This window comes from Gossypium arboreum, chromosome 10, assembly GCF_025698485.1.
Source record: "Gossypium arboreum isolate Shixiya-1 chromosome 10, ASM2569848v2, whole genome shotgun sequence".
NCBI classification, from domain to species: Eukaryota; Viridiplantae; Streptophyta; class Magnoliopsida; order Malvales; family Malvaceae; genus Gossypium; species Gossypium arboreum.
In genome coordinates, this window is record NC_069079.1 from 7,088,509 (window position 1) to 7,104,397 (window position 15,889).

The following is a 15,889-nucleotide window of genomic DNA, read 5'->3' on the forward strand; positions in this document are numbered from 1 at the left end:
ATAGGGATTAGTTAGTCCAATTTCTGCACCAATGAACTTATCATGAGACAAAGGGATGAGTTAACTAAATTGTAGCAAAAACACAAATTTGCTGCCAAAAATTACAAGGATATAGACAAAAAAATGAATCAATTAACTGACAAGAAGCTGGCAAAGAAAGCAAAATATATATATATATATATATATATACGTTAATAAAATTAAAACAAATCCTTATAAAATAAGCCATCTCTGAAGATTCTTCTATGATTGATTGAAATTGTATACATAAAAATTAAGAAACTAATTTTCTATCAAAACAGTTTCCAGAAATTATAATAACCTTTAATTATTTTAACTTTGTCATTACATGACAAAGGACTACATGGCCTACATTAACTGCAATATTGGTATCTTATTTCTGTCGAAACTATTTTTTTTGAGAAGCGGGAATCGACTATGTTTGAAAATGAAAATTAAAACGGGAGTCGCCACCGATCTTTATTAGGTGTGATCGGATCACCTTTGTTTTAATAAAACATTTTAGTTTACTAAAACGGCATTTTTGGTCTACGAAATTCAAGAGAACAAGTTCGGGAGTCAGTTACGTGCGAGGAAGGATTAGCACCCTTGACACGCCCAAAAATTGGTACCGAATTGATTAGTTAGTGTCTTAATGTCGAAAGCTGAAAATAGAGAATGGATTTTAAAATACGATCCTTTTTTATTAACGTTGATTTTAAAAGCGCTTGAATTAGCTCAAAATGATTGTTAAAGATTTCCTCGTCTCGAAGTATCAGAGTATCACATCCCGTAAATTAGGACACGATAACATGAATTCCCGAGCGCAAGTTTGTCTTTAATTTTAATTGGAATTCCATGTATTTTAAAACTCAAAAGGATATTTGACTATTTAGAATCAACGAGAAAACTGAAACCCCGTAAGTTAGGGCACAATTCCTCGATGTTCCAAAACGCGAAATATTACCTTACTTTGAAATTGTTGTTTTTGAATAATAGCGAATACGATATTTAAACGACATACGTTGTTTGTTTGGACTAAGATGAAACGATTTATTGGATGAACGTAAAGAGGCTTGATTCATGTGGCGATAATATGAAATAAAAGTAGGGTGCAATATGGAATGATGATACACACATAAAATATTTCACAAGCGAAAGGCAATAATATGAACATGAGTAAGCAAATTAACGTACATGTAATGACAATAATCACACAAAGTACATTATTTAAATGTTAACATTAACAATTAAAGACAAATGAATTTAGTAATGATTTAAAAGGTATAAAGCAAATAAAATGAATAAAATGTAAAACAATTTTAAAATGATAATAAATGAGATTAAAATAAATAATGTGAAAAGGAAATTTAAAATCAACAATATATAAAACAATTTAAAATAGATGATATATATATATATATATATATATATATATATATATATTAAAATAGGTAATATATATAATAAATACTATATGAAAAAAAACTAAAATAAATAATAATAAAACAATTTGAAACAAATAAGAGAGTTTAAAATTAGTTGTATAAGATAATTTTAAATAAATATACGTAAAGACAAGTTTAAAATAATATATAAAGAAATTTAAAATAAATATTAAGAGGCTCAAAATAATAATATGTAAAAGTGAAATTTAAAATAAATAATATATAAAAATTTAAAGTGAATAACATATAAAACAGTTTAAATTAAATATTATACATGAAAATTTAGATTAGAACATATATAAAATAAAATAAATAATATATTAAAATAAATAATATATAGGAAATTTAAAATAAATAATAATGAAAATGAATTTTAAACGATTAGAATAGTGTAACCAAATAAAGTATGAAAAGAAACTTAAAATGGATAATACATATATAATAGTTTAAAACAAATAACATATAAAATATTTCAAAATAAGTAATATGTATAGGAGTTAAAACAAATAATATATGTAAAAAGATTTAAAATCTATAACAATTTACAATACATAAGACGTAAAAAGGATTACAATAACTAATAATAAAACGGTCTAATATAAATAATGCAAGATAAACAAACTTAAAACAATTAACAATACAACAGTTCTGAAAAAGATGAAATAATAAATAAATAAACAAATTAAATAGATTAGGGCTAAACTGAAATTTAATTAAAATTAAGGTGCAAATTGTAAATTATAGAAAGTAGGCCATCAAGGACTGAAATGAGGCGCTCCTAAACATTGAAGGACTGATTGGGAAAATATTCCCAGCCCTTATGCGTACCGTTTCATGCGGGACCAAAATGAGACGAGTGCAAAGATCATGGGGTAATGTTTAAAATAAATAAAAAGGGAAACGGGGTCCAAATAGAACACACGCCAAAAGCGGAGGGATCCAATGCGCAAATAGACCATTAGGTCAAAAATGCGCGAATCCTCCGCGGGCATGGGTCGGGTCGCGGGTCAAAGGCTGAAAACAACGTCGTTTTAGCCTCTGCACCCCATCACCAAAACAGCGCCGTTTCACCTTTGTTATTTAAGTTAAATTTTTTTGTTTTTTTTTTTGTATTTCTGCTTCCTTCTCTGAAAAAAAAAAAACACCCCCTTTTCCATTTGCCTTCTCTGCTAGGGTTTATAAAACTCATCATCGCCACCGTCGTCATGCCTCCTTGAAGCCACCCATGATTTCCACCGTAGACGGTGGTTGGGGCCACGTGAAATCGGGTTAGTCTCTTCTTCTTCCTTGATTCTTTTTTTTGTTTTAAAGTAAGTTAATAAATAAAAAAATAAAATAAAGTAAAAAAATAAATATAAAGATCGAGATAACAGAGGAAAAAAAATCGAAGTTAACCTTCTAAATTTTCTTTTTTGTTTTTGATTTCTGATGTTCGTAACCAAAAAAATTACAAAGGGATGTTTCGGCTTTTATAACCGAATTACATAGATTCGTTTTTGTTTTTTTGCTTGTTGTCTGCTACTATTTTTTGTTTTTTCTTCTTGTTTCTTGTATTTTACGTGTTAGTTTCTTCTTGTAGGTGTCAGACGCATGGAAGGCCGGTGGTTGGTGCCCCGAGCGGTGGTGGTGGAGCGCGTGATAGCCAAGGCTGAGGGGGAGTGGCGGCTGAAAACTTTGGTGGCTAGGGTTTGCTGCTGAAATTTTGTTAAGATAGTGGACTTGGGCTGTTAGGGTTTGTAAATTGGGTTTGGGTATTGTATTATTGGGCTGATTTGGTTTGTAAAATGGACTTTTATTTAGTTATTTAAATTTTATTTTTTTGTTTATTTGCGTTGGCCAAAAATTCGCCATTACAACTTCTATTTTCAAAAAGCAAATTGCTGTCATGATTTGCAAAATGACAATTAATTACTATAAGTAATTACAGAGATCTAAAGTATTATGCGTGGCAAAGAAACCGTATGAATATGCATATATCATTTGTATAAAGATAAACACAATAAAAATTATTAAACATGCCAAAATATTAAACGAAGTTAAATGTGTTGTGCTGAGTGTCATGTTGGTGTTATATTTTCATATCATATCCAAGATTACAAGATCTAACAACAAGAAAAGGGTGATAAATAGGTGAGCTGAAAGGGTTCTGCAAGTCACTTTGGGTTTCACTGCTCATTCAACGAAATACTGGTTTGGTGTAGCTAGAAAGAGTTCAAACAATGATCGAAGAAATCTTTTCAATAATGACCTCCTTGGGGTACTCACTTGGTAATGTCTCATTTTATTTCAAACTGCATGCATGCTAGTTAATTGTCTTTGTAAGTCTATTGAATTTGCGTTTCTTTTTCTGCTTCATTGACACTACCAGATGTTTGGATATTGCACGGTTTGCACCATGAACACTGAACCATCAATGGTGATAAAACACTGGTGCATGTTGTTCTTGTTTATGCATATATGTCTTGCTGGGAATATTCTCAATACAAGATGATATATTAGAAGCTTCATATCCAAACCTTAATGGATCAATATTGTCGCGTTGAGTGTGCATATTTGTCATTCTTATATATATTATATGTCTTGCTGCTTCTGATATTCTGCCATCTGATGTATATGCAGACAAAGTCTCCTGGATTTGTGGAGGAGAACTTGATCTTGGTTCTTCTTGCATTCAAAGAATCATCTTAGATGTCACAAACGTGTTATTCCTTTGTCTTTTTTACTTTCTTTTGCTGCTTTCAGTCAATAAATCTCACATGGGGGAGAGCAATAGGAAGGACTTGATGCCTATACATGTTTCAATATGTTCTGCTTTTATCAGCTTAGTCTATTTCGGCACTGCTTTATGGGATATTATAATCAGAGATGAGGGATTGAATGATTTGGAGTGGTTGGTTTACCTTGTTAGAGGAGTAATTTGGATGTCTGTGTCAGTTTCCTTACGTGTTCGAACATCGAAATCGATCAAAATTGTCATCTCTGTCTGGTGGAAGTCTTTCTCTTTACTGGTTTCAGCTATTAACATTAGACTTCTGTTTCAAACTCATAATCTTCCATTTTTTGACTTAATTCAATGGCCAGTAAACATCATGCTCCTCGTTTTTGGATTTAGAAACTTGATTAGTTCTTCAGATACTAAATGTAGTGAAGACCATCAGGTTCTATATGAACCTCTATTTAAGGCAAAGAAAGCTCAAGTAGGCATAGGGAGAGCTAGCTTCTTGAGCAAACTAAATTTTTCTTGGATTAATCCCTTGTTTTCTTTAGGCCATTCAAAGCTATTAACTCTTGAAGGTATCTCTTCTTTAGTTGATGAAGATGAAGCCAGCTTGGCCCATGAAAGATTTGCTCAAGCATGGGAATCCCTTGTGAGAGGGAACAGCTTGAGCAACTCAAAAAACTTGGTTCTTCGGGCCTTAGCAAAAGTGTATTTCAAAGAAAACGTATTGATAGGTATCTGTGCTTTCCTAAGGATAGTTTGTGTAGTATCTTTGCCTCTATTACTCTATGCTTTTGTAGACTATTCAAACCATAGTGAGGAGAATAGGTATGAAGGTCTCACCATATTGGGATGTCTAGTCATTTGCAAAGTAGTCGAATCGTTGTCTCAGAGGCGTTGGTTCTTTAGTTCTAGGAGGTCCGGAATGAGGATGAGATCAGCTTTGATGGCCGCGGTTTATTGAAAACAGTTGAATCTTTCATGCATTGGAAGGAGAAGGCATTCAACTGGAGAGATTGTGAATAATATTGCAGTAGATGCCTACAGACTAGGGGAGTTTCCTTGGTGGCTTCATTCAGCATGGAGTCTTGTACTGCAACTTTTTATGTCCATTGGAATACTTTTCTATGTTGTCGGACTCGGTGCTCTTCCTGGTTTAGTCCCTTTGCTCATTTGTGGAGTCCTCAATGTGCCATTTGCAAATGTACTACAAAAGTGCCAATCTCAATTCATGGTTGCTCAAGATGAGAGACTAAGACTCACATCAGAGGTCCTAAACAATATGAAAATCATAAAGTTGCAGTCTTGGGAAGAGGAATTCAAGAACATGATTGAAACCCGACGTGAAAATGAATTCAAATGGCTGGCAAAAGAACAGATAAGCAAAGCTTATGGTACTGTTCTATTTTGGATAAGCCCCACCATCATTTCTTCAGTTATCTTCCTGGGGTGTGCCTATCTGGGGAGTGCACCGTTGAATGCTAGCACCATTTTCACAGTTCTTGGAACACTGAGAAGCATGGGGGAACCGGTCACAATGATACCGGGAGCTCTTTCGGTTATGATGCAAGTCAAAGTCTCTACTGAAAGGATCAATGCATTCCTGCTTGGTGATGAACTGAATAGTGAAGAACCATTAATTTCAATGCAGAGTTCTGATAAAAGTGTTGTAATACAGGCAGGCAACTTTAGTTGGGACACTGAATTAACAGTTGCAACTCTTAGAGATGTCAACCTGGAAATAAAAAAGGGACAGAAAATTGCAGTTTGTGGACCAGTAGGAGCTGGGAAATCATCAATCTTGCATGTGATGCTTGGAGAAATACCGAAAATTTTAGGAACTGTGAGTTATTCAAAGCTGGTAATTTTTATCTAGTATCAAACACTGGTTTTGCTGCTATATCACTGATGTTTCTCTCTTAATTCTTGCAAACAGGTGTATGTAACTCGATCCATAGCGTATGTTTCTCAAACATCTTGGATCCAGAGTGGGACTATTCGAGACAACATACTCTATGGAAAGCCAATGGATGAGGAAAGATACAAAAGGGCTATTAAGTCATGTGCACTAGATAAGGACATTGATAACTTTGCTCATGGTGATCTCACGGAAATAGGTCAGAGAGGGATCAACATGAGTGGAGGACAGAAGCAAAGGATTCAACTCGCTCGAGCTGTCTACAATGATGCCGATATCTATCTTCTTGATGATCCTTTCAGTGCCGTAGATGCCCAAACAGCTGCGGTTCTATTCAATGTTCTATAATTGCAGGACTGTGTAATGGCTGCACTAAGAAACAAAACTGTCATCCTTGTAACTCATCAAGTGGAGTTTCTCTCCGAAATTGATACAATTCTGGTAAAAGTCTGTTAAGTTAAAACCATTTTTTCCCTTTTATTTCCGGAGAATGATTTGGTTATTACACAAGTCATGGATGGTGGCAGTATTACTCAAATAGGAAGCTATACGGAACTATTGATGTCGGGGACGGCATTTGAGGAGCTTGTCAATGCTCACAGAGATGCAATGGCAATAGTGGATCCTTTGAGTAATGAAAACAAAGAACAACAACAAGGCACAGACACCCTTCAGGCTGAGGAGTACAATAAGTGTTACTCTACTCAACAGAAAAGTGAGGGGGAGATTTCTGCTTTGGGACTACCAGGAGTGCAGCTCACGGAAGAAGAAGAAAAAGGGACTGGTGATTTCGGATGGAGACCTTTCCTTGATTATATTGTAGTGTCCAAAGGATATCTTTTTCTATCTTTAGCCATACTATCTCAGTTCGGTTTCGTGATTTTCCAGGCTGCAGCTACTTATTGGCTAGCAATTGCCATCCAAATTCCTAAAATAAGTAGTGGCTTGCTAATTGGAGTTTATACAGGAATTTCAACACTTAGTGCTGTTTTTTGCATCTTAGGTCTATTTATTCTTCTCATTTGGGAATAAAAGCTTCTAAGGCCTTCTTCTATGGTTTCATCAATTCCATTTTTAAAGCTCCCATGCTTTTCTTTGACTCTACACCTGTTGGGAGGATCTTGACCCGAGTAAGACGATCCAATGTTCCTTATACTAAGCACATTTGAAACACTTTGTTTTACCTATCAGCTTGATGTTACATAACAGGTTTCTTATTATCCTCTGCACATTGCTCTTTCAGGCTTCATCAGATTTAAGTATTCTGGATTTTGATCTGCCTCTGTCCATTGGATTTGTAGCAGCTGGTAGTATTGAACTTGTAGCGGCTATTGGTGTCATCGCCTTTGTCACTTGGGAAGTTCTCATTGTAGCCATTCTTGTAATGATAGCAGTAACATACATTCAGGTGTGTCCTTTGCTTCTCATCTGTTCCTTTTATTGATTTTTCAACTTTTGCTGATCACAAAATATTCTGTTTTTTTTGCTTAAACAAAAAGAGGTACTATCTAGCTTCTGCTCGGGAACTAATACGAATCAATGGAACGACAAAGGCTCCAGTTATGAACTATGCAGCTGAGACTTCTATTGGGGTGGTCACTATAAGAGCTTTTAACATGGTGGACGGGTTCTTTAAGAACTACCTAAAGCTTGTTGACACAGATGCTACACTTTTCTTCCTTTGTAATGCAGCCACAGAATGGCTGATTCTACGGATTGAGGCACTTCAGAATATGACGATTTTCGCTTCCGTATTTATCCTCATTCTACTTCCTAAAGGCTATGTACCACCAGGTAGCATCTGTTTCTACAGAACAATCTTTTTTTCATTCAAAGAGATGACTGTTCTAAGCTGTGAAACTTTCTCCCTTTATTTGTTATCTGCAGGACTTGCCGGGCTTTTTTCTTATGCTTTTTCGATAACGAGCACCCAAGTGTTCTGGTCAAGATGGCATTGCAACTTATCAAACTACATGATTTCTGTTGAACGGATAAAACAGTTTATGTGCATTCCATCAGAGCCTCCAGCAACTATAGACGACAAAATGCCATCACCATCATGGCCCTCTGCGGGGAGGATTGAGTTGCAAGAGCTCAAAGTGAGTTAAAAATAATCATTTATAAACTATATGCATTGATTCTCAAAATGTATCGGATCCCCTTGAACCGGCTTCCTGGGACTCTCACTATTAAGCATTGTTCTATTGCAGATTAGATATCGTCCAAATGCTCCATTGGTTCTCAAAGGAATCACCTGCACATTCAAGGAAGGCACTAGGGTAGGAGTTGTAGGAAGGACCGGAAGTGGAAAATCTACGCTAATAGGTGCCTTGTTTCGTCTAGTTGAGCCTGCAGAGGGGAAAATTTTCATAGATGGACTTGATATATGCTCAATTGTCCTGAAAGATCTAAGGATGAAACTTAGCATTATCCCTCAAGAGCCAACTCTATTTAGGGGAAGTGTTCGAACCAACTTAGACCCTCTAGGCCTTTATACAGATGGAGAAATATGGAAGGTAAGGCAACAGACTCCAGGCTGGACCCCTTTTTAATTACTAGTTCTGGTGAATTTATCAGAGAAAATATTAATTGCATGCGTCATATGTTTTTATTTGTAGGCTTTGGAAAAATGTCAGCTTAAGGCAACTATCAGTAGCCTACCAAATAAGCTAGATTCATCAGGTGAGTTGATTTTCAGCAACTAAATGATATCTGCAAGTCGTTTCATGAGTTCATAGTTCATACATGATGATTTTGTGAATCAACCTTGAGCAGTCAGTGATGAAGGTGAGAATTGGAGTGTGGGACAACGAGAACTCTTTTGCCTTGGAAGAGTCCTGCTTAAGAGAAAGAGGATTCTGGTATTAGACGAAGCAACAGCTCCGATTGACTCTGCGACGGATGCTATTTTGCAGCGAATTATCAGACAAGAGTTCTCAGAATGCACAGTGATAAAAGTGGCTCATAGAGTTCCAACTGTAATAGACAGTGACATGGTCATGGTCCTTTCCTATGGTATGCTTTTAGCTTTCTCCAGGCAAATATTACAGTTTATTGGTGAAAATCATGTTATTGCTTTGATTTGCAGGGAAGTTGATAGAGTATGATGAGCCTGCAAGACTAATGGGAATAGAGTCTGGTTTTTCAAAGCTTGTAGCTGAGCACTGGTCAAGTTGCAGAAAGGGTTCTTCCAAGCTTTTAGTAGCTATCAATGATGTTATAGTGAGATTTCAATAAACTACAGCATGCTTTTGGAACATCAATTCAATAAATGGTGCATTATTATAATTATTTATTAGTTTCTTAGAGGCAAATATTTCATTTAACCTGTGATACTCGCATGAAATGCTTTTTTATAGAATAAAATTGAATCAAAACAGACAATTTCTCACGGATACTGTAGTGAAATTGAACTTACAGAAAAGCTTGCAGATCATGCAACCAACACACCAGCTATTAATAATGAAGTTCACAAATGTTGAAAGCGACAAAAAGATCTAAACATATAATATTGCTGCTTTTTAAGATCCAAATTTTATTTTCTAAATGCATATTATTTTACATCATCTTGCAAGATAAATAATTTAACTTCAAAAACGTATAATTTATATCTTATTCTAATATATTGAGAAAATAATAATAATTTCCCTTCGATAATACCATGTGAGATGTTGGACTAGAGTTTCCTCATACTTTCCTTCTTTGGTATGAAAACATTATGATGAATTAATGACCATTTTCCACCCATTTCGGTTTTAAGTTACAAACCATATTTCCACATCATGTTGAGAGTTTCATAGTGTAAAGAAAGATAATATACTATTATTATACTTTAGAAATTAATTCAAGTTAAATATGATTCTCGTACGTTTTGAAACTATTACAATTATACAAATTAATGTTATTTCAATAAAAGAATAGCAAGACCAAGGGCATCAGCTATGTTTTATTTTTAACCTCTGCAAGTTTTGCATTCTAATGAGGAACATAAAGGGTTTGGGAAAAGGCTTGATGGGAAGAGCCTGGCATTGTCTGTACTTTGCAATCTGAATATAGCTGAATAGCATTGTTGCCATTAGTGTTGCTTTTGTCAATGGTAACCTTGGTGATGAAGTGGAGTAAAACATGCTCAAACTCCTCCCCATTGCTCCATTCGCAAACTTCAGCTTTTATTAGGCTCCTGTTTTTGCAAACCAAGTCCCAAACTGGGAAATCTTTCCTTGGCAACATATAGTCTCCATCTCCAAGCTTCAAACTGGGGCAGAAATCACCCAGTCCATCCCCCATGTAGATGATTGTTTTCTTCTCCTCCATGGCGGATAAAGATGCTTGGATCCTTTCAATCACGATACCCTATTCAAAAGGAATCATAACATAGTCAATTAGATAACATGAAAGATGACAAAGCTCCACGTACCTAACAGCTAATCATGCTTTGTATCTGATTACACGTACACTTTCCCACAAGTTATGTGATTTGTCATAATTCTTATTAAAGTACTATAAAAATGTGGGTGGGTAATAATCTATTTAAATAATGCATTTGCTTATGTCCAAAAACATGTTGGGAGCTTTTAAATTTATTAAAGAAAACGATTAGAGGGTATGGGTACCTTGCACATGTTTGGAGGGCAGGGATGAGGACATCCATGGGGATGTTCAGTGAAATCATGGTAAGGGAAAATCCTTAACCTGCCTTCTTCATCAACAAAGCTTGGGTTTGTATTAATTTCTGAAAAGCATTCTTTCAAACCATGATGCTTTAAGATTGTGTCGATGAAAAACACATTCGCGTCGCTAACAATCTTCAAATCACATCTGCAAAATAATGCCATTGCACACCAAAACTTTGAAGTATTTTTCTGACGAAAAACCAATAAAAAGAATTAAATAAAACCAAGTGAGAAATATTATATACCCTAAAGCATGAGCAGATTTAATGGCTTGGATGATTCGGGAATGAATTGGAGTTCTTTTCAAAACAGCTACAATGTCTTCGATTTTGGTTCCTTGTGAATGAAGTTCTTTCATCATTCGATCCTGAAATATATATTTTGTAAAAAGAAATACTAAACCCAAATTCAGAAAAGAGAAAAAAAAAAAAAAGAGATTACCATAAGAGAATTCCAGGGCATAGTAGGTAAGAGCTGGTTGAACAACTCGGTAGCACCCAACTCATCCACCACCCAGTTATCACTATCACAATCGATAATCGTTTTATCGAAATCCATAACCACAACGACTTCTGAAGCAGCCATTTTAGAAGGTGAATTGAAAGAAAAAGCTTTCAGAGAGACGACGAAACACGGTAGAAAATATATAGTGGGAAAGAGAAGGAAGGTAATTGGACTGAGGCTTACGCTATTCTTTTTCAGGGTGATGGGGCTTAGAACGAAGAGGGTATTTATAGGGAATGATGGACTTCTGAGAACACGTTACACTTGGAACAGGTATAATTTTACTAGAAATTTCTTTTCCTAATTAAACAAGGAGTTTTCTCAAAAACTAAATATATAAGGAGTAGATTATAAATTAAAATTATATAAGGAGTGGATTATAAATTAAATTAGTATTTAGTTTTTACGTCTCTGTTAAATAAAAATATAAAAGATTTTTAAATATTGATATCAATACCATAAGTTTTACTTAACTTTAATATATATTTTATAATTTTATTTTCAATTTTGAAGAGTTTTAAAATGATAGTATTTTAGAATTCTCAAAATAATATTAGTAATTATAATTGTTTGATTTGAATAAATAAATGTGTTAAGAAAATGTGGATTATTGGAATTTTATAAATTTAAAATAATTATAAAAAGAAAAATAATGATATTAAAATAAATAATATAGTGAAAATATTCTATATGGATATTGTTAGATTTGCAAAGTTTTATAAATATTTTAATAAAATATTTTTAAATCTATATTAAAATTAAGTCAAAATGTTCTTTTTTTGAAGTTTAAAATTTATTTTATTGTGAGATCATGTGTATTAAAAATAAAATAATGAGTAATTTTGAAAAATTATGCCTAGTGAAATTTGAAAAATGAAATTGAGCAACTTAAATCTTTCTTTAAATTCCTTTTAAATTTTCAATTTCTTTATTATTTTTGTTGGGGATCGACACATATGAACAACGAAATAGTAAAAGTAGAGAAAAATGAACACAAGTATTTATATGGAAAACCCTCATCGAGGAATAAAAAAACCATAGGTAAATGAGGATTCAGCTTTTCACTAAACAACAAATTAAGTGTACAATGATGAAGAGTATCCAAAACTCGAATACAAAGAGCAAATCCTGAGAAACCCAGATATCCTAAACACAAAAGCTCTCTAAAAAACTCTCCCCTAAAACTATTTAACAAATCTTACACGAGATATTTAACGTAAATCTGATTCTTTGAATCTAATGTTTTTAAACAGGGTTCCAAAGGCCTTTTAAATAAGCTTAGGACATGGGTCCAATATGACTAAAATAACCCTGTAGGAAATGGAGTTCAACTGGGAGAAGCAGTCTTGTTGAGAGTAAAAAAAACATGGTTATATTTGAGAAGAAAATATCACCTTATCATGACGTGGCCTACCTGCTCGTCATGACGTCGCAGCCTTGATTGGCTGACAAGGAGTTACATCATCTCGACGTCTGGGACTCCTCATCTCGACATCGCGTGGCTTTCTATTTCTTTTCGATTTCTCTTCGATTCTCATCTTAAGTGTTTACAACCTATCCGATAAATACAAGGCACATCCCACAAATCTCCACCTTGACTCGTATTTATCATATTTCCTTTGCCAAAGCCCGCCACAGACCTATCTCAAACTTTGCAAGATTCTAACCGAGTTTAAGCTTTACTTGAACTTTGAAATCAAAAGACTTCTAACATTTTTCTTATGCATTGCGAAATCGAAACTGACTTGATTTTTCTTCCTATGAATGCAGTGCTCTATTTTTCTAACTCCTGTACATAAAAAAGAACTTCTCTTGTCCAAAACAGTCATACCTTTTTCGCTTGTATAACCAAGTTGTTTATGCCTCAACTAAGTAGAATCTAACTCTTTAACCAATGAGGAACTTATAATTTTATCCTTTATCGTTGATCCTTATAGAACATAAAGGCTAACATTCTTTCGACCTCTCATCAAAACGAGAGCACCACGAGATACTTTAATATCGTTTGACTCGATGTTGATTCTATAACCCTTCGAGTCCAGATTTCCAAGAAGATGATATTTCTCTTTAAACTAGGAACATGTTTGACATCTGATAGTGTTCTGATTATCTTATCGTGCATCCTAATATGAACGGTACCAATACCAATTACCTTGCAGGATGAGTCATTCCTCATATACACAACTTCACATTCAACTGAACTATATATGGAGAACCAGTCCCCGTTGGGACACATGTAAGAAGAATATCCCGAATTTAAGATCCATTTGGACATAAGTTTGAATCTTTCGCTCGTTAACACTAATAAGAAATTATCACCTTTTTTTACAGCCATAGTAGTATTGGCTACCTCATCATTCTGCTCTTCATCCTCGTCGTTCTCAGTAACCCTCTTGTTTTTATTTTTCAAACTATAACATTTTGCCTTTATGTAACCCAACTTTTTGCAATAGTTGCATATTTTGTCACGGTTCCTAGATTTCAACCTTAGACTTCATCATTCTCTTTTCATACGCAAGTTTGAGCAACCATATCCTCAAAATAGTCCCTTTTATTTTTCTCTTAAAATTTTCTTTTAAATTTTAACCCAAAACTTTGGAAAATTTGCTCTTCCTGCCCTAAGGTTCCCAAACCCTAGATATTTAATCAAACTTTCTCCAATTAAACTAGGATTTTGTTTTCTCTTCAAATCCAAATAGGATTTTCTTTCTTTTCTCTATTTCTTCTCTCTTTTCTTTTCTTTCCTTTCTTTTACATCCAAATTTACATACTTTGTTGTTAAATATTTTGCTATTCTGGATTAAAATATCATCCATTAGATCATTTTGTCCATCAATTTTAGAGTTATCATCAATAGAATCCCAATCTTTGCCAAGAATCGATAAGTACAATTCAATTATGATAATAAAACCCGAATTCTTGTAGTATTTACATATGATGTCAATCTTTCGTAAAAATTAATGAATCTTTTACGAATCTTTTATGAATCTTGCCAAAATTCCCAGTAATCTTAATAAATCTTGAAAATAAATGTTAACCCGTGTATAAATGTCATTTGAAGAACCCATTTTTGGTGCATCGAATCAAACTGGAACGTGAAGGACGATGTTCGGGCTTCTGGTAAAAGGTGTGTGTTCTTTTAAAAGCTAATTTGGGCAAACTGTGTCTATAAATAGGGCCACACGAGCATGTGGACCATACATGTGGACCACACGGCCCCTCACACGGCCATGTACCTTTGAAACCCTAGGCTAGTTTGAATCTCACACGACTAATGTAACACCTCCTAACTCTTTCCGCCATCAGAATAGAATTATAGGGTATTACCAGTCACTACAATTCAATTACGATTAATAGAGAAAGAAATATAATATAGTTCATAAAATATACCTTATTGTCCCTTAATAGGCTCTCGAGATTTATAATGTATGTTAGAACCAAATTGGGATTCAATTGGAAGCTTATAAAATTTTTCATACAATTCTTAAAATTTCCTTTAATGAAGAGTACCACATGCCCGTGTGGCTTAGGAGACACGGCCGTGTTTTCATGACACGTCCATGTCCTTTACCCGTGTACTCCTCTGACTTATTACTCAGGAACAAACTAGTTTCACATGGCCAAGTCACACGCCCGTGTGCTCAGCCCGTGTGGATTTATTTTCAATTCGAATCTAGTGCAGATTTTACACGGTCAAGCACATGCCCATGTGCTATTGTCGTGTGCTTCACACGACAGAGACACACGTCCGTGTCTCTACTCGTGTGATAAAATCTGGGTATTCTATTTTACAAAATTTAGGTGCAGGGGATACACAGCTTAACAACATGCCCGTATGCAAGCCGTGTGTCTCACACGGTTTGACCACACGCCCGTGTGACAGGCTGTGTGGACACAAAATGAACCTTATAGTTCAAGTTTACCAACCCTGTAAACCTTAGATAATAGGCAATTTAAAATTCAATCTTTCAACCAGTCCAAAACATGATAAAACACATCTAATACACGTTAAAATCACCAGTACAACAATCTAACATATGTATTTGATAATCATTAAACAAAGAAACTTCAAAATTTGTACTTAAGTATCATTCAAATCAATTCAAAATGGACTATATTATAACATACACTTTACATTTATTAACTATCCATTAAAATTCTTCACTAACATCACTTATAAACAAAATAACATCAAAGACAACCTAGGTACATGCCATTCCTCAAGATAAGATACATTACCAAGTATTTGAGTTTGGGAATTGGCTTGGATGCTGAAACGCTAGTTATTATTGTACCTAACCTGCGCACGGAAACAAACCGTACACTGAGTATACACTAAGTGGTATTTCTATAAACCAATACTTAACATGCATTTAAAACATAACTATAAATTATAACAATAAGAACTTTATAAATTTTCATTCAATTATCTTTATATCATAATAACATTTATCAATAGAATCATATTGAGTAAAAAAAATACAGTTTCAGTCCGTATCTTTCATTGTTCAGTACAGTAGTTTACCCCTATTAACATAACTCGGACCTGGACGGATATACAGATCCAACCCACACGCCAGTAAAGCACATAATACTTCATCGGCCGAAGCTGAAAAATAACAAAAAC

The 15,889-nt window shown here is 34.3% G+C and overlaps 2 protein-coding genes and 1 long non-coding RNA gene across 3 annotated transcripts; 2 read left to right on the forward strand and 1 right to left on the reverse strand.

The window, feature by feature from the left end:
• The first annotated feature begins 2,515 nt into the window (after positions 1–2,515).
• LOC128282627 (uncharacterized) lies at positions 2,516–3,274 on the forward strand. The gene is made up of 2 exons (XR_008272967.1): positions 2,516–2,716; positions 3,028–3,274. It is a non-coding gene; the product is annotated as an uncharacterized LOC128282627 (long non-coding RNA).
• Positions 3,275–3,691: 417 nt separating this feature from the next.
• On the forward strand, positions 3,692–9,358 carry LOC108487744 (ABC transporter C family member 8-like). Its single transcript, XM_053020229.1, is given in 12 exon segments — positions 3,692–3,716; positions 4,068–6,010; positions 6,104–6,536; positions 6,597–7,076; positions 7,079–7,215; positions 7,329–7,493; positions 7,585–7,879; positions 7,973–8,184; positions 8,296–8,601; positions 8,704–8,767; positions 8,861–9,100; positions 9,174–9,358. Coding segments are annotated over 12 exon segments (4,449 nt in total). The 3' UTR covers positions 9,323–9,358.
• Positions 9,359–9,885: 527 nt separating this feature from the next.
• Positions 9,886–11,466, reverse strand: LOC108488471 (inorganic pyrophosphatase 2-like). Its single transcript, XM_017792748.2, has 4 exons — positions 11,200–11,466; positions 11,004–11,125; positions 10,699–10,903; positions 9,886–10,438 (listed from the first exon to the last, which is right to left on the reverse strand). Exons 1-4 carry the CDS (start codon positions 11,341–11,343, stop codon positions 10,061–10,063), a joined length of 849 nt encoding a protein of 282 aa, XP_017648237.1. The 5' UTR covers positions 11,344–11,466; the 3' UTR covers positions 9,886–10,060.
• Between the last annotated feature and the right edge of the window lie 4,423 nt (positions 11,467–15,889).

What these genes read in the sequence shown, in the direction of transcription:
- LOC108488471 (XM_017792748.2), bottom strand. Translation starts at nt 11,343, where the DNA reads ATGGCTGCTTCAGAAGTCGTTGTGGTTATGGATTTCGATAAAACGATT. An exon ending in TGCCCTGGAATTCTCTTATG is followed by an intron (nt 11,126 to 11,199) that starts GTAATCTCTTTT and finishes TATATATTTCAG; the next exon opens with GATCGAATGATGAAAGAACT. An exon ending in AAATCTGCTCATGCTTTAGG is followed by an intron (nt 10,904 to 11,003) that starts GTATATAATATT and finishes ATTATTTTGCAG; the next exon opens with ATGTGATTTGAAGATTGTTA.